We start from the raw sequence: 21,076 nt of genomic DNA, 5'->3' as shown, positions 1-21,076 counted from the left end.
AATGTGTGGTTGCTGGCTGTAGTGGAGGGGTCAGTGTGTGGCTGCTGGCTGTAGTGGAGGCGTCAGTGTGTGGCTGCTGGCTGTAGTGGAGGGGTCAGTGTGTGGCAGCTGGCTGTAGTGCAGGGGTCAGTGTGTGGCTGCTGGCTGTAGTGGAGGAGTCAGAGTATGGCACCAGGCTGTAGTGGAGGGGTCAGTGTGAGGCTGCTGGCGGTAGTGGAGGGGTCAGTGTGTCGCAGCTGGGTGTAGTGGAGGAACCAGTGTGTGGCTGCTGGCTGTAGCGGAGGGGTGAGTGTGTGGCTGCTGGCTGTAGTGGAGGGGTCAATGTGTGGCTCTGGCCGTAGTGGAGGGGTCAGTGTGTGGCTGCGGGCTGTAGTGGAGGGGTCAGTGTGGATCTCTGGCCGTAGTGGAGGGGTCAGTGTGTGGCTGCGGGCTGTAGTGGAGGGGTCAGTGTGGGGCAGTTAGCTGTAGTGGAGGGATCAGTGTGTAGAAGCTGGCTGTAGTGGAGGGGTCAGTGTGTGGCAGCTGGCTGTAGCAGAGGGGTCAGTGCGTGGCAGCTGGTTATAGTGGAGTAGTCAGAGTATGGCAGCTGGCTGTAGTGGAGGGATCAGTGTGTGTCACCTGGCTGAATGTGGAGGGGTCAGTGTGTGGCTGCTGGCTGTAGTGGAGGGGTCAGTGTGTGGCTGCCGGCTGAAGTGGAGGGGTCAGTGTGAGGCGGCTGGCTGTAGCGGAGGGGTCAGTATGTGGCACCTGGCCGTAGTGGAGGGGTCAGTGTTTGGCTGCTGGCTCTAGAGGAGGGCTCAGTGTGTGACTGCTGGCTGTAGTGGAGGGGTCAGTGTGGTAGCTGGCTCTAGTGGAGGGCTCAGTGTATGGCGGCTGGCTGTAGTGGACAGGGTAGTGTGTGGCTGCTCGCTGTAGTGAAGGGGTCAGTGTGTGACTGCTGGCTGTATTGGAGAGGTCAGTGTGTGGAAGCTGGCTGTAGTGGAGGGCTCAGTGTATGGCTGCTGGCTGTAGTGGAGTGGTCAGTGTGGGGCAGTTAGCTGTAGTGGAGGGGTCAGTGTGTAGCAGCTGGCTGTAGTGGAGGGGTCATTGTGTAGCAGCTGGCTGTAGTGGAGGGGTCAGTGTGTGGCGGCTGGCTGTAGTAGAAGGGTCAGTGCGTGGCTGCTGGATAAAGTGGAGGCGTCAGTGTGTGGCTGCTGGCTGTAGTGGAGGGGTCAGTGTGTGGCAGCTGGCTGTAGTGCAGGGGTCAGTGTGTGGCTGCTGGCTGTAGTGGAGGAGTCAGAGTATGGCACCAGGCTGTAATGGAGGGGTCAGTGTGAGGCTGCTGGCGGTAGTGGAGGGGTCAGTGTGTCGCAGCTGGGTGTAGTGGAGGAACCAGTGTGTGGCTGCTGGCTGTAGCGGAGGGGTGAGTGTGTGGCTGCTGGCTGTAGTGGAGGGGTCAATGTGTGGCTCTGGCCGTAGTGGAGGGGTCAGTGTGTGGCTGCGGGCTGTAGTGGAGGGGTCAGTGTGGATCTCTGGCCGTAGTGGAGGGGTCAGTGTGTGGCTGCGGGCTGTAGTGGAGGGGTCAGTGTGGGGCAGTTAGCTGTAGTGGAGGGATCAGTGTGTAGAAGCTGGCTGTAGTGGAGGGGTCAGTGTGTGGCAGCTGGCTGTAGCAGAGGGGTCAGTGCGTGGCAGCTGGTTATAGTGGAGTAGTCAGAGTATGGCAGCTGGCTGTAGTGGAGGGATCAGTGTGTGTCACCTGGCTGAATGTGGAGGGGTCAGTGTGTGGCTGCTGGCTGTAGTGGAGGGGTCAGTGTGTGGCTGCCGGCTGAAGTGGAGGGGTCAGTGTGAGGCGGCTGGCTGTAGCGGAGGGGTCAGTATGTGGCACCTGGCCGTAGTGGAGGGGTCAGTGTTTGGCTGCTGGCTCTAGAGGAGGGCTCAGTGTGTGACTGCTGGCTGTAGTGGAGGGGTCAGTGTGGTAGCTGGCTCTAGTGGAGGGCTCAGTGTATGGCGGCTGGCTGTAGTGGACAGGGTAGTGTGTGGCTGCTCGCTGTAGTGAAGGGGTCAGTGTGTGACTGCTGGCTGTATTGGAGAGGTCAGTGTGTGGAAGCTGGCTGTAGTGGAGGGCTCAGTGTATGGCTGCTGGCTGTAGTGGAGTGGTCAGTGTGGGGCAGTTAGCTGTAGTGGAGGGGTCAGTGTGTAGCAGCTGGCTGTAGTGGAGGGGTCATTGTGTAGCAGCTGGCTGTAGTGGAGGGGTCAGTGTGTGGCGGCTGGCTGTAGTAGAAGGGTCAGTGCGTGGCTGCTGGATAAAGTGGAGATGTCAGTGTGTGGCAGTTGCTGAAGAGGAGGGGTCAGTGTGTGGCTGCTGGCTGTAGCGCAGGGGTCAATGTGTGGCAGCTGACTGTAGTGAAGGGGTCAGTGTTCAACAGCTGGCTGTAGTGGAGTGGTCAGTGTGTAGCAGATAGGTGTAGCGCAGTGATCAGTGTCTGGCAGCTGGCTGTAGTGGAGTAGTCAGAGTATGGCAGCTGGATGTAGTGGAGGGGTCAGTGTGTTGCTGCTGCCTGTAGAGGAGAGATCAGTATGTGGAAGCTGGCTGTAGTGGAGGAGTCAGAATATCGCAGCTGGCTGTAGTGGAGGGGACAGTGTGTGGCTTCTGGCTGTAGCAGAGGGGTCAGTGTGTGGCTGCTGGCAGTAGTGAAGGTGTCAGTGTGTGGCGGCTGGCTGTAGTTGCGGGGTCAGTGTGTGGCTTCTGGCTGTAGTGGAGGGGTCAGTGTGTGGCGGCTGGCAGTAGTGAAGGTGTCAGTGTGGCGCCTGGCTTTAGTGGAGGGGTCAGTGTGCGGCTGCTGCCTGTAGAGGAGGGATCAGTATGTGGAAGCTGGCTGCAGTGGAGAGGTCAGAGTGTGGTAGCTGACTGTAGTGGAGGGCTCAGTGTATGGCGGCTGGCAGTAGTGTGACAGTTAGCTGTAGTGGAGGGGTCAGTATGTGGCTTCTGGCTGTAGTGGAGAGGTCAGTGTGGGGCAGTTAGCTGTAGTGGAGGGGTCAGTGTGTAGAAGCTGGCTGTAGTGGAGCGGTCAGTGTGTGGCAGCTGGCTGTATTGGAGTGATCAGTGTGTGGCAGCTGTCTATAGTGGAGCGATCATTGTTTAGCAGCTGGCTGTAGTGGAGGGGTCAGTGTGTAGCAGCTAGCTGCAGTGGAGGGGTCAGTGTGTGGCTGCTCTATGTAGTGGAGAGGTCAGTGTGTGGCAGGTGGCTGTAGTGGAGAGGTCAGTGTGTGGCTGCTGCCTGTAGTGGAGAGGTCAGTGTGTGGCAGCTGGCTGTAGTGGAGACGTCAGTGTGTGGCAGCTGGCTGTAGCGGAGGGGTCAGTGTGTGGCAGCTGGCTGTAGCGGAGGGGTCAGTGTGTGGCAGCTGGCTGTAGTGGAGGAGTCAGTGTGTCGCAGCTTGCTGTAGTGGAGGGGTCAGTGTGTGGCTGCTGGTTGTAGTTGAGTGGTCAGTGTGTGGCAGCTAGCTGTAATGGAGGAGTCAGTGTGTTGCAGCTAGCTGTAGTGGAGGGGTCAATGTGTGGCTGCTGGCTGTAGTGGAGGGTTCAGTGTGTATCAGCTGGCTGTAGTGGAGGAGTTAGTGTATGGCAGCTGGCTATAGTGGAGCGGACAGTGTGTGGCTGCTGGCTTTAGTGGACGGGTCAGTGTGTGGCTCTGGCTGTAGTGGAGGGGTCAGTGTGTGGCAGCTGGCTGTAGTAAAGGAGTCAGTGTGTGGCAGCAGACTGTAGTGGAGGGGTCAGTGTATGGCAGCTAGCTGTAGTGGAGGGGTCAGTGTGTGGCAGCTTGATGTAGTGGAGGGGTCAGTGTGTGGCAGCTTGATGTAGTGGACGGGTCAGTGTGTGGCAGCTGGCAGTAGTGGAGAGGTCAGTGTGTGGCGGCTGGCTGCAGTGGAGGGGTCAGTGTATGGCAGCTAGCTGTAGTGGAGGGGTCAGTGTGTGGCAGCTTGATGTAGTGGAGGGGTCAGTGTGTGGCAGCTGGCAGTATTGGAGGGGTCAGTGTGTGGTGGCTGGTTGTAGTGAAGGGGTCAGTTTGTGGCATCTAGCTGTAGTGGAGGGGTCAGTGTGTGGCAGCTGACTGTAGTGGATGGGTCAGTATGTGGGTGTTGGCTGTAGTTGAGGGGTTAGTGTGTTGCAGCTAGCTGTAGTGGAGGGGTCAGTGTGTAGCAGCTGGCTTTTATGGAGGGGTCATTTTGTAGCCGCTGGCTGTAGAGGAGAGTTCAGTGTGTGGCAGCTGGCTATAGTGGAGGGGTCAGTGTGTAGCAGCTGGCTGTATTGGATTGATCAGTGTGTGGCAGCTGTTTGTAGTGGAGCGGTCATTGTGTAGCAGCTGGCTGTAGTGGAGGGGTCAGTGTGTAGCAGCTAGCTGCAGTGTAGTGTTCAGTGTGTAGCAGCTGGCTGTAGTGGAGGGGTCAGTGTGTAGTATCTGGCCCCAGTGGAGGGGTCAGTGTGTCGCATCTGGCTGTAGTGGAGGGGCCAGTGTGTGGCAGCTGGCTATAGTGGAGGGCTCAGTGTGTAGCAGCTGGCTGTAGTGGAGGGGTCATTGTGTAGCAGCTGGCTGTAGTGGAAAGGTCAGTGTTTGGCAGGTGGCAGTAGTGGAAGGGTCAGTGTGTGGCAGCTGGCTGTAGTGGAGGAGTCAGTGTGTGGCAGCTGGCTGTAGTGGAGGAGTCAGTGTGTGGCAGCTGGCTGTAGTGGAGGAGTCAGTGTGTGGTAGCTAGCTGTTGATGAGGGTTCAGTGGGTAGCAGCTGGCTGTTGTGGAGGGGTCAGTTTGCAGCATCTGGCTGTAGTGGATTAGGGTCATTCCAGTCTCCGGACCAGTCTGAACAACAAGTTTATTCTGCACTCTGTTCGTCCTCTGAGTAGCAGCGTGAAAGAACAGGCTCTCAGAGGTCTTAGATACGTAGATGCAAATACATGTAAATATTCTGTATTTCGTATATTAATTTATTGTCACAAAGGCTAGAATTTGTTGTATACCATGACACAGTTTTATTTTCCTAAAGTTTTCCTCATCTGAATAGTTGAAACTTCTCTTCAATGAAGTTCATATTGTTTTCTGCTGCCCATTAAGAGATTTGGTTGACGACCGCTTGGAGTCCTGCAGTGTTTTCGATGGAGGACACTGTCATGGCAATTCAGGTGTCATCTACAAAGGAAGACACGGGGCTATGGCTTAATCTGTCTATGCCAGATATGAGGATGAGTAATAGGATGGTAGTTAGTACTGTGCCTTGTAGAACAGAACTTTTCACTGTAGCCACCTCAGACTTTATTCTTTTACTATTAATCTTTGTGTTTTATTAGGAAGTTATAGATCCATCTACCAACTTTTCCTGTTATTCCTTTATCATGCATTTTGTGCGCTATTACACCGTGGTCGAATTTGTCGGATATTTTCGCAAAGTCTGTATATACGCCTGCATTTTGTTTCTCTAAAGCATAATGATCCTGTAGCTGGTACAGGCAGGAGCGACGTGCTTTAGACCCGTGTTGCCCTGGGTTGTGTAATTGATGGGTATCTAGGGAATATTAGTGCTATTAGTGAGTCTTTGGAATTCCTTTACTGCCACCTTTGTGGAGTGGGGGTATTTCAGTTGTTTTTAGTGAATATGGGATGACCCTTGTGTCCATGCTCCCTCTCCATAGAATGCTGAAGACACATGACAGGGGCTTCTTGCAATTCCACGAGTCTGGGCCTGGGGCAGAGTGCATGGACATGTCATTAATTGCCTTTTCGAAGTCTTGTGGTGTTTAAATAACATCAGAGATTTTTTTAAAAATGACCAAATTCTGAGTCTTAGCCATGGAAAATTCATGTAGAATGTTGACCATTAGTCTGGTTAATGACTCGCTGGGACTTTAGTATCTCACTCATTTCTTTTCTGTCATTTATGTAGGTCCCATCTCGTCTAAGCAAGGGTCCAGTACTTAAATTTAGCGTAAGAGAAGAAGTATTTTGGGCTTCATTCAATTTCCTTTATGGCTTTAAGTTATTCCTGAGATACTTGTCTCCTGTAAGATTACTTAAGACTAAGTTCAATATTTGCTATTTCTCTGGCCAGTGAATGCCTTCGTATTTCAGACATACTGGCACCTCTCAGCAGCTATGTGATTCTTCACGTTCGCTTATATAGGGAGCGTCTCTCTCTTACTAGTTTACATCTTGGCCTTGAGCAGACCTCAAGTGTCAGAGTTAATTTTTTCTAGGCAAAGGTTCAGATCTGTGTTGTTTAGGATTTCTTCCCAGTTTATTTCATATAGGACATGGTTGACTTGTTCCCATTGTATGTTTTGTTTTATTGAAGTTGAATTTTGTGAAGGCACCCTCATAACTGATCACATTTTGCTGGTCTGGAGCTCTGCACATACATGTTTGTACCTCTATTATGTTGTCATGCAAGCGTATTATCTTTAATATAAGAACATAAAAACATAAGAAAGGAGGAACACTGCAGCAGGCCTGTTGGCCCATACTAGGCAAGTCCTTCACAGATCCATCCTACTAGTAGAATATTTGCCCTCATAAGAACATAAGAAATAAGGAACACTGCAACAAGTCTACTGGTCAATGCGAGGCAGCTCCAATTCTCCCCACCGGCTTAAGCCAATGCCTTGACCTAGTGAAGTCAGACACGTCACTTAAGGGATTAGCACTGCGTCCGACCTAGTAGCTAGTCAGGTCCATTTCACACCCACCCACACCCACTCATAAGGACATAACACGAGAAAGAAGGAACACCGCAGCAGGCCCACTGACCCACGCGAAGCAGGTCCATGTCCCCCCCGGATTAGCCAAAGACCCACCTAGTCAGGTCACTTCCACTTAAGAAAGGAGCACGGCATCAGACCTAGTAGCACAAGCTAGTCAGGTCCAACTCACATCCACCCACACCCACTCATGTATTTATCTAACCTATTTTTAAAACTACATAACGTTTAAGCCTCAATAACTGTACTCGGGAGTTTGTTCCACTCATCCACAACTCTATTACCAAACCAGTGCTTTCCTATATCCTTCCTGAATCTGAATTTTTCCAACTTGAAACCATTGCTGCGAGTTCTGCCTTGGCTGGAAATTTTCAGCATACTATTTACATCCCCTTTATTTATTCCTGTTTTCCATTTATACACCTCGATCATATCATCCCTAATTCTGCGCCTTTCGAGAGAGTGCAGATTTAGGGCCCTCAGTCTATCCTCATAGGGAAGATTTCTGATACATGGGATCATCTTTGTCATCCTCCTCTGTACGTGTTCCAGAGCATTTATATCCATTCTGTAATACGGTGACCAGAGCTGAGCAGCATAGTCTAAATGAGGCCTAACCAAGGACATACAGAGGTTATATCGCGTATCAGATCGTAGTTGTTAATGAAGATGAGGTCCAGTATATTTTCTAATCTTTTAGGCTCTATTATTTGCTGGTTTAAGGTGAATTTGGTGCAGATATTTAATAACCCGTGTGTGTGTGAATTTTCATCACAGCTGCCTCCTGAGGTGATCTCTGCTAAAACATTCTTTGCTACACTACTTTATTTTAGGTGTCTCACTATGAAATCTCCAGGTAACAAGATATATGAGACAGGAGTTGGGAGATTTTCCAAACAGTGGTCAATTTTTAAAATCTGTCCCTTCAATTGTTGGGAATTTGTATCCAGAGGTTTTTATACAAGCACAATGACATGGTTTTGGTTTCCGATCTTCATCGCCAAAACTTCAACTACATCATTTGAGGTGTTTAGCAGTTTGGAGCAAATGAGCGACTCTGTGACGTACAAGCCAACCCCCCAACAAGAGGGGGCTCTTGTTTCTTGTTTAGTCTGTCGTATTTGAATAGGTTATAACTTGTGATCCATATTTCGTTGTCAAAATGATCCTTTATGAGAGTCTCTGTGAAAGCTGCAAACATTGTATTTGAATCCATGAACAGTCGCTTGATGTAGCAAAATGTCTCACCAGTTTTTTCCTGACCAACTTTCGAAGTAATATAATGTATGTGACATACAAACACACTACCACGACTACGACCACGACCACGACCACGACCACTCTCAATGTTTAGTGAGAACACGTACAGGTGTCTGGTATTTTAAAACATAGACTTGGTATTTTAAAACACAGACTTTATTTTTGGTTATCCCCGAAACAAGGACCTTTAATTAAGAGGAGGCCAGAAATTTTCTTATTTTATTTCTTCGACCTTCATCTTATCGTTTCAATTTTAGTCGTGAGAAGGTCTCATCTGATAGACTTAAATTTTTTATTACTGGAGCAAGGTAGCTTGGCCCAGATATTGACATGTGTGGATGCTCTATGACCAATGTCTTGAGACTCATTCCTGGCATCCTGGAATGGCCTGGATAATTTATAAACCTTCAGAAGCGTAGTTAGGAAGTTCCCTCCTATTTCGACGATGGTGAAAAGTAACACTGATGTGTGTTGGTTCACATCTGACAATTTTTGTGAAAAATTGTGTGAAATTTTGATTCCCGTTAAATCACTTTGATTATAATTAATTTTACTTCTGAACTTAAGAATCTCATGACCAGAATAACACCAAATAAGTTAGAGTAAACTTTCAATGTAATATTTAAAAAATAAATTAGAATTGTTGACATCCATGCGGTAACTGAAGAATGTATCTATTGTCCAGTTTCAAATTTTTTGCCCGGTGTATTTTCAGAAAGCAAGATTCCCAATGATATTAAACTACGAATGTCCCAGTTTGCCAATTTCATTAACCATATTGAAACCAATTGAATAAATAATGTCTCAGCTGTTTCAACATATTAATGTTAATGCATTTCAAGTGAAGGAAAACATGTAAGTATAGACTATATAGGCGTAAATTTGAAATTTTAATGAAATTGGTCTCGGAGAAATTACAGATTTTTCTGAGATGGGGCTTTATTAAAAGAGAGTTTGGTTCTCACTTTGACCATGTAAATTTTAAATTGCCAATCTTACTAAATAAATTAGTTTCCTTGTAATTACGAAATGTCTCTTCTGGTTGACTTGAAATATTTAAGAGCTGGTGAATCTTAATGGTTTTTCATTATTGAGTTTATCTTTGTACTTGCCCATGTGTCAATTTTTATGTAATTTTTATGAAATTGGTTTATGTGAATTATCTTCTCATCAGCAATAAGCCACAGAATTTTATTTTATTGGTCTTTCCTAGGTTAAGTGCCTGAAACATGTGCCTGAAACATGTGCCTGAAACATGTGCCTGAAACGTGCCTGAAACATGTGCCTGAAACATGTGCCTGAAACATGTGCCTGAAACATGTGCTTTTAAAACCACTGTAAGAAAGTATGCTCGCTATGAAGTCAAAGATTAAATAAAACTTTTTATTTTGTGAATTACTTAAAATTCAGTCAGTCTTACCGAGGAAAAAGTTTGAGTTGATTATGGCAAGTGTGGATCCCAGTTTGTTTGTTTTTCTTGGAAAAAAATGGGGGAAAAAATAAAATTCTGCTTTTTATGCAATAATTTTAGTGTGTTGCAGCTTCAACTTTTAAATGTTGATAACTTGTAAATGCATCTTCTGAGCGGCATCAAAGTTAATGTACTAGTCTGTTACATTTTATTGGTGTCTCTGAGACAAGAAAAGAACGCCTCTTCAGTTTAGCTTCAGAGTCGGACTGTCTTAATGGATGATTTGAATTAGATTCGCATTGTGTATGTCATTGTCACTATGTCAATTTTACTCTAGAAACTGCGATATTAATTTTTTTTATGATAACTTGTGAATGTTGCTTCTGACTTGCTTCAGAGACTCAGAGCTTTCATATTTTTCTTGGATCACGCAGCGAGCGAAAACATTTATTCTGATTCAGCTTTGATTGATTTTTAATTCAACCTCTCGTTCATCCTTCTCTGATGGAATCATGAATTTTATGAGTGAATCTAAGCTGATGATAACGACACACGTTAAAAAAATCTGTTATCTTAATCGGAACAGACAGTTCTCAGGCTGGATGGTACATAATCTTTTCCAGTAACTTGTGACGAACGAAACAATGTTATTTATGAACAGAAATTCGGCAGTTTTGCTCATGCGAAAATATACACTTATCCTTCAAATTAAAACTGCTATATTATATAGATGACATTCTTGTAAATTACTCAAAGATGATTTAAACTTGATATTTCTCAACAGCGTAAACTCAGCTGCGTCGTCCATCCAGAAAAAAAAATCAGAATTTACCATCACGTAACATAAAATTTCTCAGTCATTTCTTCTATTATCACTACAAGAATACATTGGGAATTCTCTTCGGCTTCTTTAGAGCATGAAGTCTGCAGCCCTTATACCTGTAAAAGTATGTTTATTGATATAATATTCACAACACTACATTTCCTGGGAGTGCAGACAGCGTCTGAAACTACATTGACACCTCCCTCCCTAACATAAGGATGACAATTTTGACAGACTTATTTTTTCCTCAGACAACACTGCTAGAGTCACATGAGTGATGAAGAAAAATGGTACTAATACTTCACTCGTCATTTTAAAAGCATACAGGATATCAGGACAACATTTAGCTTAAGTACCCATGTATACACCATTTCCAGAAATGAGATTGATATACAATGTATATGAGAGATATTACGCATTATCAATACCGGACTTCAATCACACCAATACAGTTGTAGAACTCTCAACACCAGTGATGCATGTGTCACCCACTGTGATATGGTAAAGCGTCAAACTTATAGGGAAAAGGAACAGGACCCGAATATAATTTTAGAAGAATCTAACACTTAACACACATCATATAACATAGTTACTGACCTATTATTGGGCAACATTCGACACCTATCATTAACCAGTATGCCTTATGCATTTTCCTCTACTCACACCAATGACCCAGAGGCCAAAACCATGATTTTAAAACTTGGATGATTCGGAATCAGGCAACCACACTCCATTATCTTGTTCCAGTTTACATGCTCCAGTAACCTTGTTGTAGACTCTTTTTCAGTCCCAATGTTCCAATCCATTTTTTAGTCTCCCCGTTACGGTCCTTTTTAAAGTCCCTTCGTTCCAGTCCCTTTTCAGTCCCCTTGTTCCAGTCTTTTTTTCAGTCCCCTCATTCCAGTCCCTGTCCTTGGTTCAATCCTTTTATTTCACTCTTATTTTTTGTTCCAGTTCTGTACTAAGACTCAGTTCCATGTCTTTCTTGTCCAGGTGACGTGCAAAATAAAATTTATGAATTCAAACATTTCATTCAAGAAATATATTTGTCAGGGGAAAATTTAGAGACAATACCTTTGAGTCTGTAATGGTGACATTATGTTGGGTAAGATAGTTTCCGTAAGGGTGAACTTCATGCACTTGGATGGTGTAGTCTCTAAGGGTCCTTACGCCTCCTACATCTGGTATTACATCAGGGAACACTTCCTAAAAGGTAAAGAATTAAGGAGTAATCCTTAAAATATTAAAAGGATGTAAACAAATATGAGACAATAAAAAGAAGCGCAAAAAATTACAACAAACTTAAATATATTAATTACCTTGCTTTGCTCATCAAAATTATTTAAGAGTAGTAGAAGGGAGCATCCTTTCTCTAGCACTAATTTCCAGAATTTGTAGAGAGTTGCAGGTAGAGGATGTTCAGTAACTAGGAGTGTCTCTTTGTAAACGTTATTAATGCTCACTGCATCAACATATTGAAAGTCTGGCTTTTCAGGTTTCAGGTGTAGCTGTACCAACTGAAAGTCAGCAGGGAACACAGAACTATTTCTGTTCATTGAGAAAAAGTTTAGATTTGAAGAACTTTTGTGAGTGAGTAGTGATGATAATGTTTTTATCCTGCTAAACTCAGTACTGCTGTTGTTCAGATAACTGTTGATTGAAAGCTGAGAATCGTTTGCAGCTATAGTTTCTTCACCGATAAGAACTTCTTCAAGTACTTGTAGACTAAAGTTGTAGTGTGGTTGACTTTCAACTAGCAGAAGTCGGCAGTTTCTAAGGTGTTCAATTGCTTCCAGAGGATTAAATCTTCCTTTCATTCTAAGCATTTCATACATAAGAAGTACCAGTAGAACTGTTCCTGTTCGGTCAGTTCCTGTTGAACAATGTACAACTGCGCCACCTAAGAAAAAAAATGCAGTTAATTGAATTTTAGGTCCAAGAGTTCCAAATAATTGTAACTGCAGAAAAAGACCTTAATTTAGGACTTTATTCCCAGTAAATGGCGTTAGGGTTTCCATCAGTTTTAGATGGAGTCACAAGCAAGATACGAGAGAAAACACATGAGTCAACACACCTTTATTCTGACTACTGCAGAAAAGCCGGATTATCTGTGCTAAAGAGTTGGCTTCATTTGGGATATCATTTTCTGGCCAGCCAGTATAATGATAGTGTTGCACAATGCGAGTTTCTCCAGCATTAGTAACCTGAAGAAAACGTGAAATATTGTAAGCGCAAATAAATATAAACTGTTTATTATCTGATTTAAAAACAAGATATAGTTCAGAGTTGAGATAACTCTTAAATTTTCTTGAGCCTAGTATAACCCATTAGGATAAGGCGATTAACTTGATTATAATATTACTGGCTCATGTACAAGACAACAGAATGAATAGCTATTACAATAGAGGTCTCAGCTTAACATAGTTTAAATTTATGATGAAAGCGGCCTAAATATTTGACTTTCTTCATAATGAAAGTATCAAAATAGGACAATAATGATGGTTTTGACTAATATAAATATGTCGGGTTTCATTGCCAAAGTTGGCAAAACACGACGACATGCCTGTATAAAATTGAAAATAATTTATTTTATACGTTTATTGGTAAATAGTTTTAATATATCTAGCACACAAAATAAAATTTATTTTTGACCTAAAGTGAACTTTCCAGCCTAACGTTTCCTAGCAAAAATTAAAGAAACATGATAAAAGATAAATTACACTCTACACAACGTTAACATAAATGTATTTACTACTTTTATCAACACCAAATTATAACAATATAGAAATATTGAAACTGATATTACATTTTTGTTTCAAATGAATCTGCACTTAGATCAAATGGCTCATCTTAAATATAAATTAGACAAGCAATAATATACTGACACTTAACCACAACAACTATAACTGACCTGAACACATGACAAATTAAAGTTGTGGAAGTGTTCCTTCTTAATGACGGAAACACTGTAACCATCAAACTCAAGGGTTTTCTCTGAACTCTGGTACTTTCCAACTTTACACTGTAATAACAACAAAAAAAAATATGAATTCTATTCCAAACTGGGAGGAAAAAGCTTTTTTTTTTATTTTTGGAGTTCGTGTGTAGATAATTATTAACTATACATTATCAAGATCTGTTAAAACAATAGAGTTAACCTTATTTCTTTAAATAATTTACTATCTTTTCTCAGGTCTAAAAAACTTTATTAAAGACTCATATCAGCAAAATTCCGGTCTGGAAGATTAACACAATTTTATCTCAGTTGTTATATATGATGTTCTACTTTCTATTGAGTTTTTGTTGATATTTTTTGTTTTCATATATATATATATATATATATATATATATATATATATATATATATATATATATATATATATATATATATATATATATAAAGGTGGCATATACGGTACATGTTGTTACGTGTGTATCACCGATTATAAGGCGATTATATATATATATATATATATATATATATATATATATATATATATATATATATATATATATATATATATATATATATATATATATAAACACAATGGTCATTTCCCACCGACGCAGGGTGACCAGAAAATTAAACACTTTCATCTTCACATACTTCACTGTCTTGCCAGCGAAGTGCCGATACTACAGTTCCAAAGCTGCAACTTGTATCCACCTCGTCTTCAGAGTACAGGCACTGTACTTCTCATCATCAGGGATCAAATCCATCTAACAGGTTCCTCTGAATCCCTTCATAAATGTTACCTTGCTCACATTCCAACAGTATGTCAGTTCATTAAAAAAACCTAACAGGCTCATGCATCCCCTCCTTCCACTACAGATTTATTCACCCTATATGTCATTCTGTTTTGCACCATCCTCTCTAAGTGTCCGAACCGCGTCCGCAACCCCTCTTCAGCTCTCTGGATAATACTTTTAGCATCCCCACACCTCCTTCTAATGCCTAAGCTGTTTAATATTCACTCCACACATTGCTCTCAGACACGACATCTCCACTTCCTCCAGCCTCCTTCTTGCAACATTCATCACTCATGCTTGACACCCATATAAGAACATTGGAACGACAATGCTCTCATAAATTTTCTTCTTTGCTTCCATGGATAACGTTCTAATTTTCCACAGACTCTTCAGTGTATCAGTCACTTTTTTCTTTCGTCAGTTTTATGGTTTACTTAGTCTTTCATAGACCCATCTGCTGACACGTCCACTCTGGAATATCTGAACACATTCACTTCCTCCATACTCCTCCTCTCAAACCTTTCATTACCTAAATTTTATGTTATCTTCATCGCTTTGCTCTTTCCTATGCTCTTATAATTGTCTTTTTTACTTATCCTCCCAAATTCGTCCATTCACCTTTGCAAACTTCTCTTCAGAATCTCCCAAAAGCACAGTGTGATCAGTAAAAAGCATCTCTGATAATTTCCACTTGGTATTAGATTCTTTATCTTGCAATCCCACACCTTTTACCAACTCCCCTGCATCACTTCTCTTACAACCCCATCTATAAATATATTAACAGCCATCTACCTGGAGTCTACCTGGAGGGTATTCTGGGGATCAACGCCCCCACGGCCCAGTCCACGACCAGGCTTCCCAGTGGATCAGGGCCTGATCAGTCAGGTTGTTACTGCTGGCCGCACATAGTCCAACATGTGAACCACAGCCTAGCTGATCCAGCACCTACTTTAAGTATCTGTCCAGCTCCCTCTTGAAGGCAGCAAGGGGCCTATTGGTAATTCTCCTTATGCAAATTTGGTTCGTATAAATACATCTTGCATATTACTGGCACCAGCAAGATAAAGGTAAAGTGGAAATCAGTTTTCTTCCGTGGCATACAGTGTAGTAGGATACAGACAGGATGTCAGCACAGCATATCTGTGGGACATGTAAAAAAATCCTTGGAAGGAAATCCAGAATCACATGCAACCTATGCTCTTCCAAACACCATATCTCTTGTACTAGACTAAATACAGCCTCAAAAAATGACCTCGAACTAGCAAGGTGCTTCTGGTTGTGCAATAAAGATGTAGAACTTTGGGCAGGTATCAGAAAGGTACTAAGGAGAGTAATAAATGATAAAAATAATCAAGAAAACAAGGATGACCTCTTGGATAGTCTACCAAAAATATATAAAACATGGGAGAAAGAGATAGTGTATCAAAAAATGCAGAATGTCCATACCACAACAGATGACTCGAAACTATCTAGTCACCCACATGGTGCTAAGCCAGACCCATCCCCCAGTCATAGCACTAATACCCACAGTGCTGGTGCTGGCCCAGGCTCCCCCAGGCATAGCACCAATACCCTCAGTGCTGGTGCTGGCCCAGACCCAGCCCCACCCCCCAGCCCCAGTGCTGACCCAGACCCAGCCCCCAGCCTTACTGCCAGCCCAGACTCTCCTAGGGACACTACCCAAACCACCACAAAAACAGTAAATATACAACCATCATTGCACAAGACCGTGGCCCACAGTACAGATGTTGGAGAGGAGTCTCCTCCTTCCTCTACTGGGGAAAGTAGATGGAATCCAGGACGGGGTGGCCCTGGCTTGGATACTGAGGATTATAGTGCAGTCCCAGAACCTGCAGAAATTGACAACACACCTCCCAACAATTCTCAACCAAAGGTGAATTTGTGCAAATATTATGCTTGGGGCATCTGTAAGCATGGAATAACAGGGGAAAAAAAATGGGACATGCAACTTTGACCATCCCAAAAAATGTAGCGACCTCCTGTCTAAAGGAGTGTGTCGTTCTTCTTCCTGTACTTTCTTTCACCCAAAAATGTGCCACTCCTCGGTCCTCCAGAAGCAGTGTTACAACATCGAGTGCCCTGCATACCATCTAAAAGGGACCAGGAGGCACAGACCCCACAAGACAAACAATAGTAGCTACGACAACCCAACTCCAGGTGATTTTTTAGTGGCAGGAAACGAAAAAAGAAAATGGAAGGAAATAACAAAAATAGTCCACCACCTTGGAGCCTTGTTGGACTGGAGGCGCAGCCAGTGGCCACCCATGGCCCTCCAGAATTACAACTACTGATGCCAATAACAAATTCCCCCCAACAAACACAGAATACAACCTCGTTCATATTTGCTAATATACAGGGCCTTAAGCCATCCACCAACAACAAAATACCTTTTATCAGTGGACTTCTAGTGGAGTCTAATGCAATGTTTGCAGCCTTCACAGAGACTCACACAAAAGATCACTTTGACAGTGAAATATGGATAAGTGGTTACAACCTTTTTAGATGCGACAGAAAAAACAGGCAACAAGGGGGGGTTGGCCTGTATGTCAAAGAGTCCCTTATCTGCACGGAGTTGCTGAACACCACAAATGAGGTAGTTGAAGTTCTATCAATAAAGATCGAGAACCAAAACCTAGTCATTGTGGTTGTATACAAGCCACCAGATGCAACCTCCCAACAGTTCAAGGAACAGCTACTGAAAATCGATTACTGTTTGGAAAACCTTCCAGCTCCATCCCCAAACATCTTACTGCTTGGTGATTTCAACCTAAGGCATACAAAATGGAAGAATGTAGCAAATAATGTTATAGCTGAAACAATCCCCGGAGGTAGCGCAGATGAAAGGTCACACACACATGAGCTACTAAGTCTCTGCGAAAAACACACCTTAAGCCAGCAGATAGTGGAGCCAACAAGACTAGAAAACACACTTGACCTTATCTTCACAAATAATGAGGACCTGATAAGAGACATAAGAATATCAAAAACAACTAATTCCGATCACAATCTAATCGAAGTCCAGACGTACATGCATAGGGGTCCTGAACAGCAGAATGCATGTACCTGTGAAGGTGTCTTCACAAAATACAATTTCAACAACAAGAACATCAACTGGGACCAGGTAAACCATGTCCTAAACGAAACATGTTGGGAAGATGTCCTAAATGACATGGATCCAAACCAGTGTCTTGAAAGGATCAACTTCCTGGTAGCCGAAGCATGTTCTAGGCATATTCCCCTAAGAAAGAAGAAGAGCAGGAGTAAACTGGAGAGAAAAAGACGCTCCCTCTACAGAAGATGACGAAGAGTCACTGAGCTCCTCAGGAGTGCTAGAATATCTGATACACGAAAGGAGGCGCTGACCAGGGAAGTGGAAACTATCGAACTTAAGCTAAATGACTCTTACAGGAACCAGGAGAGGCAGGAGGAGCTTAAAGCTATTAGTGAAATTGAAAGAAATTCAAAATATTTCTTTTCATATGCCAAAAACAAGGCAAATACCACATCTAGTATTGGGCCCTTACTCAGACAGGATTGGACTTACACAGACGACAACAAGGAAATGAGTGAAATATTGAAATCCCAGTACGACTCTGTGTTTAGTGAACCACTAATCGGTCTGAGGATCGACGACCCAAATGATTTCTTCATGAATGAGCCTCAAAACTCCATAAATGTATGCCAGATTTCCGACATTACCCTAACTCCGATAGATTTCGAAAAAGCCATTGACAACATGCCTATGCACTCAGCCCCGGGCCCAGACTCGTGGAACTCTGTTTTCATTAAGAACTGCAAGAAACCCCTCTCGCGTGCCCTAAGTACACTATGGAGGAGGAGCTTGGACATGGGTGAAATTCCACAGTCACTTAAAACAACGGATATTGCCCCACTCCATAAAGGTGGCAGCAAAGCATTAGCTAAGAACTATAGACCAATAGCTCTGACATCCCACATCATAAAAATCTTTGAAAGAGTGCTAAGAAGCAGGATTGCAAATCACCTGGATTCCCAAAATCTGCACAATCCAGGGCAACATGGGTTCAGGGCAGGTCGCTCCTGCCTCTCACAACTACTGGATCACTATGACATGGCCTTGGATGCACTGGAAGAAAATCAGAATGCAGATGTAATATACACAGACTTTGCAAAAGCATTTGACAAATGCGATCATGGCGTAATAGCCCATAAAATACGTGCTAAAGGAATAACTGGGAAAGTGGGGAGATGGATCTTCAACTTCCTAACAAATCGAACACAAAGAGTAGTGGTCAACAGAGTTAAATCGGAGGCTGCCATAGTGAAGAGCTCTGTTCCACAAGGCACAGTACTCGCCCCCATCTTATTCCTCATCCTCATATCAGACATAAACAGAGATATACACCACAGCACCGTATCATCCTTTGCGGATGATACTAGGATCTGCATGAGGCTGTCATCTGCTGAGGACGCGGTTAACCTCCAAGAAGATATAAACAAAGTTTTCCAGTGGGCAACGGTAAACAATATGATGTTCAATGAGGACAAATTCCAACTACTCCGTTATGGAAAACTGGAGGAGATAATAACTAGAACAGAGTATACTACTGACTCCGGCCATACAATAGAGCGGAAAAATAATGTAAGGGACCTGGGAGTAGTAATGTCTGAGGATCTCACTTTCAAGGATCACAACAGTGCCACGATCGCACGTGCAAAGAAAATGATAGGATGGATAATGAGAACTTTCAAAACGAGAGATGCCAAGCCCATGATGATCCTTTTCAAATCACTTGTTCTCTCTAGGCTGGAATACTGCTGTACATTAACATCTCCATACAAAGCAGGTGAAATCGCAGATCTAGAGAGTGTACAGAGATCCTTTACTGCACGTATAAGTTCTGTCAAGCACCTTAACTACTGGGAACGCTTGGAAGCACTTGACTTGTACTCGTTGGAACGCAGGAGGGAGAGATATATCATAATCTACACTTGGAAAATCTTGGAAGGAATGGTCCCAAATCTGCACACAGAAATCACTCCCTACGAAAGTAAAAGACTGGGCAGGCGATGCAAAATGCCGCCAATAAAAAGTAGGGGCGCCATTGGTACACTAAGAGAAAACACCATAAGTGTCCGGGGCCCAAAACTGTTCAACAGCCTCCCATCAAGCATTAGGGGAATTGCCAATAAACCCCTGGCTGCCTTCAAGAGAGAGCTGGACAGATACCTAAAGTCAGTGCCGGATCAGCCGGGCTGTGGCTCGTACGTCGGACTGCGTGCGGCCAGCAGTAACAGCCTAGTTGATCAGGCCCTGATCCATCGGGAGGCCTGGTCATGGACCGGGCCGCGGGGGCGTTGATCCCCGGAATAACCTCCAGGTAACCTCCAGGTGGGAAGCTGTTGAACACTCTTGGGCCCCGGACACTTACAATGTTTTCTCTTAGTGTACAAATGCAGGGAGTGATTTCTGTGTGTAGATTCGGGACCATTCCTTCTAGGATTTTCCAAGTGTAGATTATGACATATTGTAAAGGATCTATGTGCTTTTAATTGGACAGATGTGAGTACACAACAGGCAAAGTGAGGGAATGACCGATAGCTAGTCTGCGGAAGGGAGCTGTTGAACCTGAGTTAGTAGGCCGTGAAATGAGAGTGAATGGGCCCAGGATCCCACTGACCTGGGCAGGCTCAGAAAGGGCAGCACCGGAGCGCCGCGGAACACGAAACCAGCAGACAGAAATGGCTGTCTACACTTGCTCGGCCACGCACCTCGTGTCTTCCCGATGCGACAGTACTGGTGGGCATAAAGGTGTGAAAGAATTACTTACAGTAGCTAAGCCAGTGTAGGTCCTGCTGTCGGCCCGTGAGCATTGTTACAGTACGCTCGCTCGCTATCACACTTCATACACAATCTAACAGGTGTTCTCTAAACTGTGTACAGTAGACCGTCATTTAGCAAGAGTTTATTTGGCACGATTTGGGTATAGCACAACTGAAGAATTGCGGCACAATTTTATGTAACACGTTATAAGGTGAATTTAACAAGGTTCAGTGTGCGGGAACGAAAAAAAAAAAAAACTTTCCTTTACCTCAAGCGGCCGCCTTGTGGATCAGCGGGGGAGACATCCCGCCGCCCCCAGCCAACCCTCGACACCACCCCACCATCACAACATTCGTACTTCATACGTGTCCAGTCCAACTCCCTGCTACAAGCTTGTGATTGTGAATTGTATATTGATATTTTAATTGCTATATCTTGTATCTGCGAAGCAATCATGACACCCAGTAGGCATACCAGTGTTGCTCAAAGTGGCAAGAAAAGGTGTAAGCATTTAAGTCTTAGAATTAACGATGGAAGCAAAGATATTAGACAAGACATCTTGTGGCCATAATGAAGTGTTACTTTGTACACATAAAAATGAGGTAAACATAAGTTTGTGTGACTGGCTGACTTACTGAATGACTGACTGACTTACTAAATGACTGACTGACTGACTTACTGAATGACTGACTCACTGAGTGACTGACTTACTGAGTGACTTGACTGACTTACTGAATAATTTTACTGACTTTTGAATAATTTGTCTAAGGTCTTCTTTTACTGGAAAATAATCTCCCTCTTGCCTCAATTTTCTCGTAAAAACTCACATTTGCCTTCAGTTACCTAGCATCTATTTCCTACACTTGCAACTTCTGTCACATTGCTCCCCTATCTACCCTATCACATGCCTTTACCAAATCCATAAATGACACAAAAACTTCTTTACCCTTATCCAGATGTTTTCCGCTTATATGCTTCAATGCAAATAATTATCTATACATCCTCTACCTTTCCTAAAGTGTCCTTGTTTATCTGCGATTCTGCTCTCCATCTTACCATTAATTCTTTTAATAATAACTCTACTATACACGTTATCATTTATACTAAACAGACTATTCCAGATTATTCCACTTCCTGGCAATTGTGAAAAAAGAAATACTTCCTTACATCCCTGTGACTCATCTGAGTCTTCAACTTCCAATTGTCACCCCTTGTTGGTGTGTCCCATCTCTGAAATATCTTGTCCCTGTCCACCTTGTCGATTCCTCTCTGTATTTTATATGTTATCA

The 21,076-nt window shown here is 43.8% G+C and overlaps 1 protein-coding gene across 3 annotated transcripts in view; it reads right to left on the bottom strand.

Annotated features, from left to right (window-relative positions):
• The window catches only part of LOC138852893 (receptor-type tyrosine-protein phosphatase alpha-like), a 148,652-nt gene that overhangs the window by 72,590 nt on the left and 54,986 nt on the right, over positions 1–21,076 (bottom strand). For all 3 annotated transcript variants that reach the window (XM_070086446.1, XM_070086447.1, XM_070086448.1), the window contains exons 8-11: positions 13,125–13,235; positions 12,288–12,417; positions 11,533–12,113; positions 11,288–11,419 (exon numbers count right to left, since the gene is read on the bottom strand). In XM_070086446.1, the coding sequence (XP_069942547.1) occupies positions 11,288–11,419; positions 11,533–12,113; positions 12,288–12,417; positions 13,125–13,235 (954 nt within the window). The remainder of the gene's footprint in view (positions 1–11,287; positions 11,420–11,532; positions 12,114–12,287; positions 12,418–13,124; positions 13,236–21,076) is intronic.

The sequence above is a fragment of the Cherax quadricarinatus genome, chromosome 18 (assembly GCF_038502225.1).
Source record: "Cherax quadricarinatus isolate ZL_2023a chromosome 18, ASM3850222v1, whole genome shotgun sequence".
In the NCBI taxonomy this organism is placed as follows: domain Eukaryota; kingdom Metazoa; phylum Arthropoda; class Malacostraca; order Decapoda; family Parastacidae; genus Cherax; species Cherax quadricarinatus.
The sequence above is the reverse complement of the archived record's forward strand: the minus strand, read 5'-3'. Positions and strand labels throughout refer to the sequence as shown.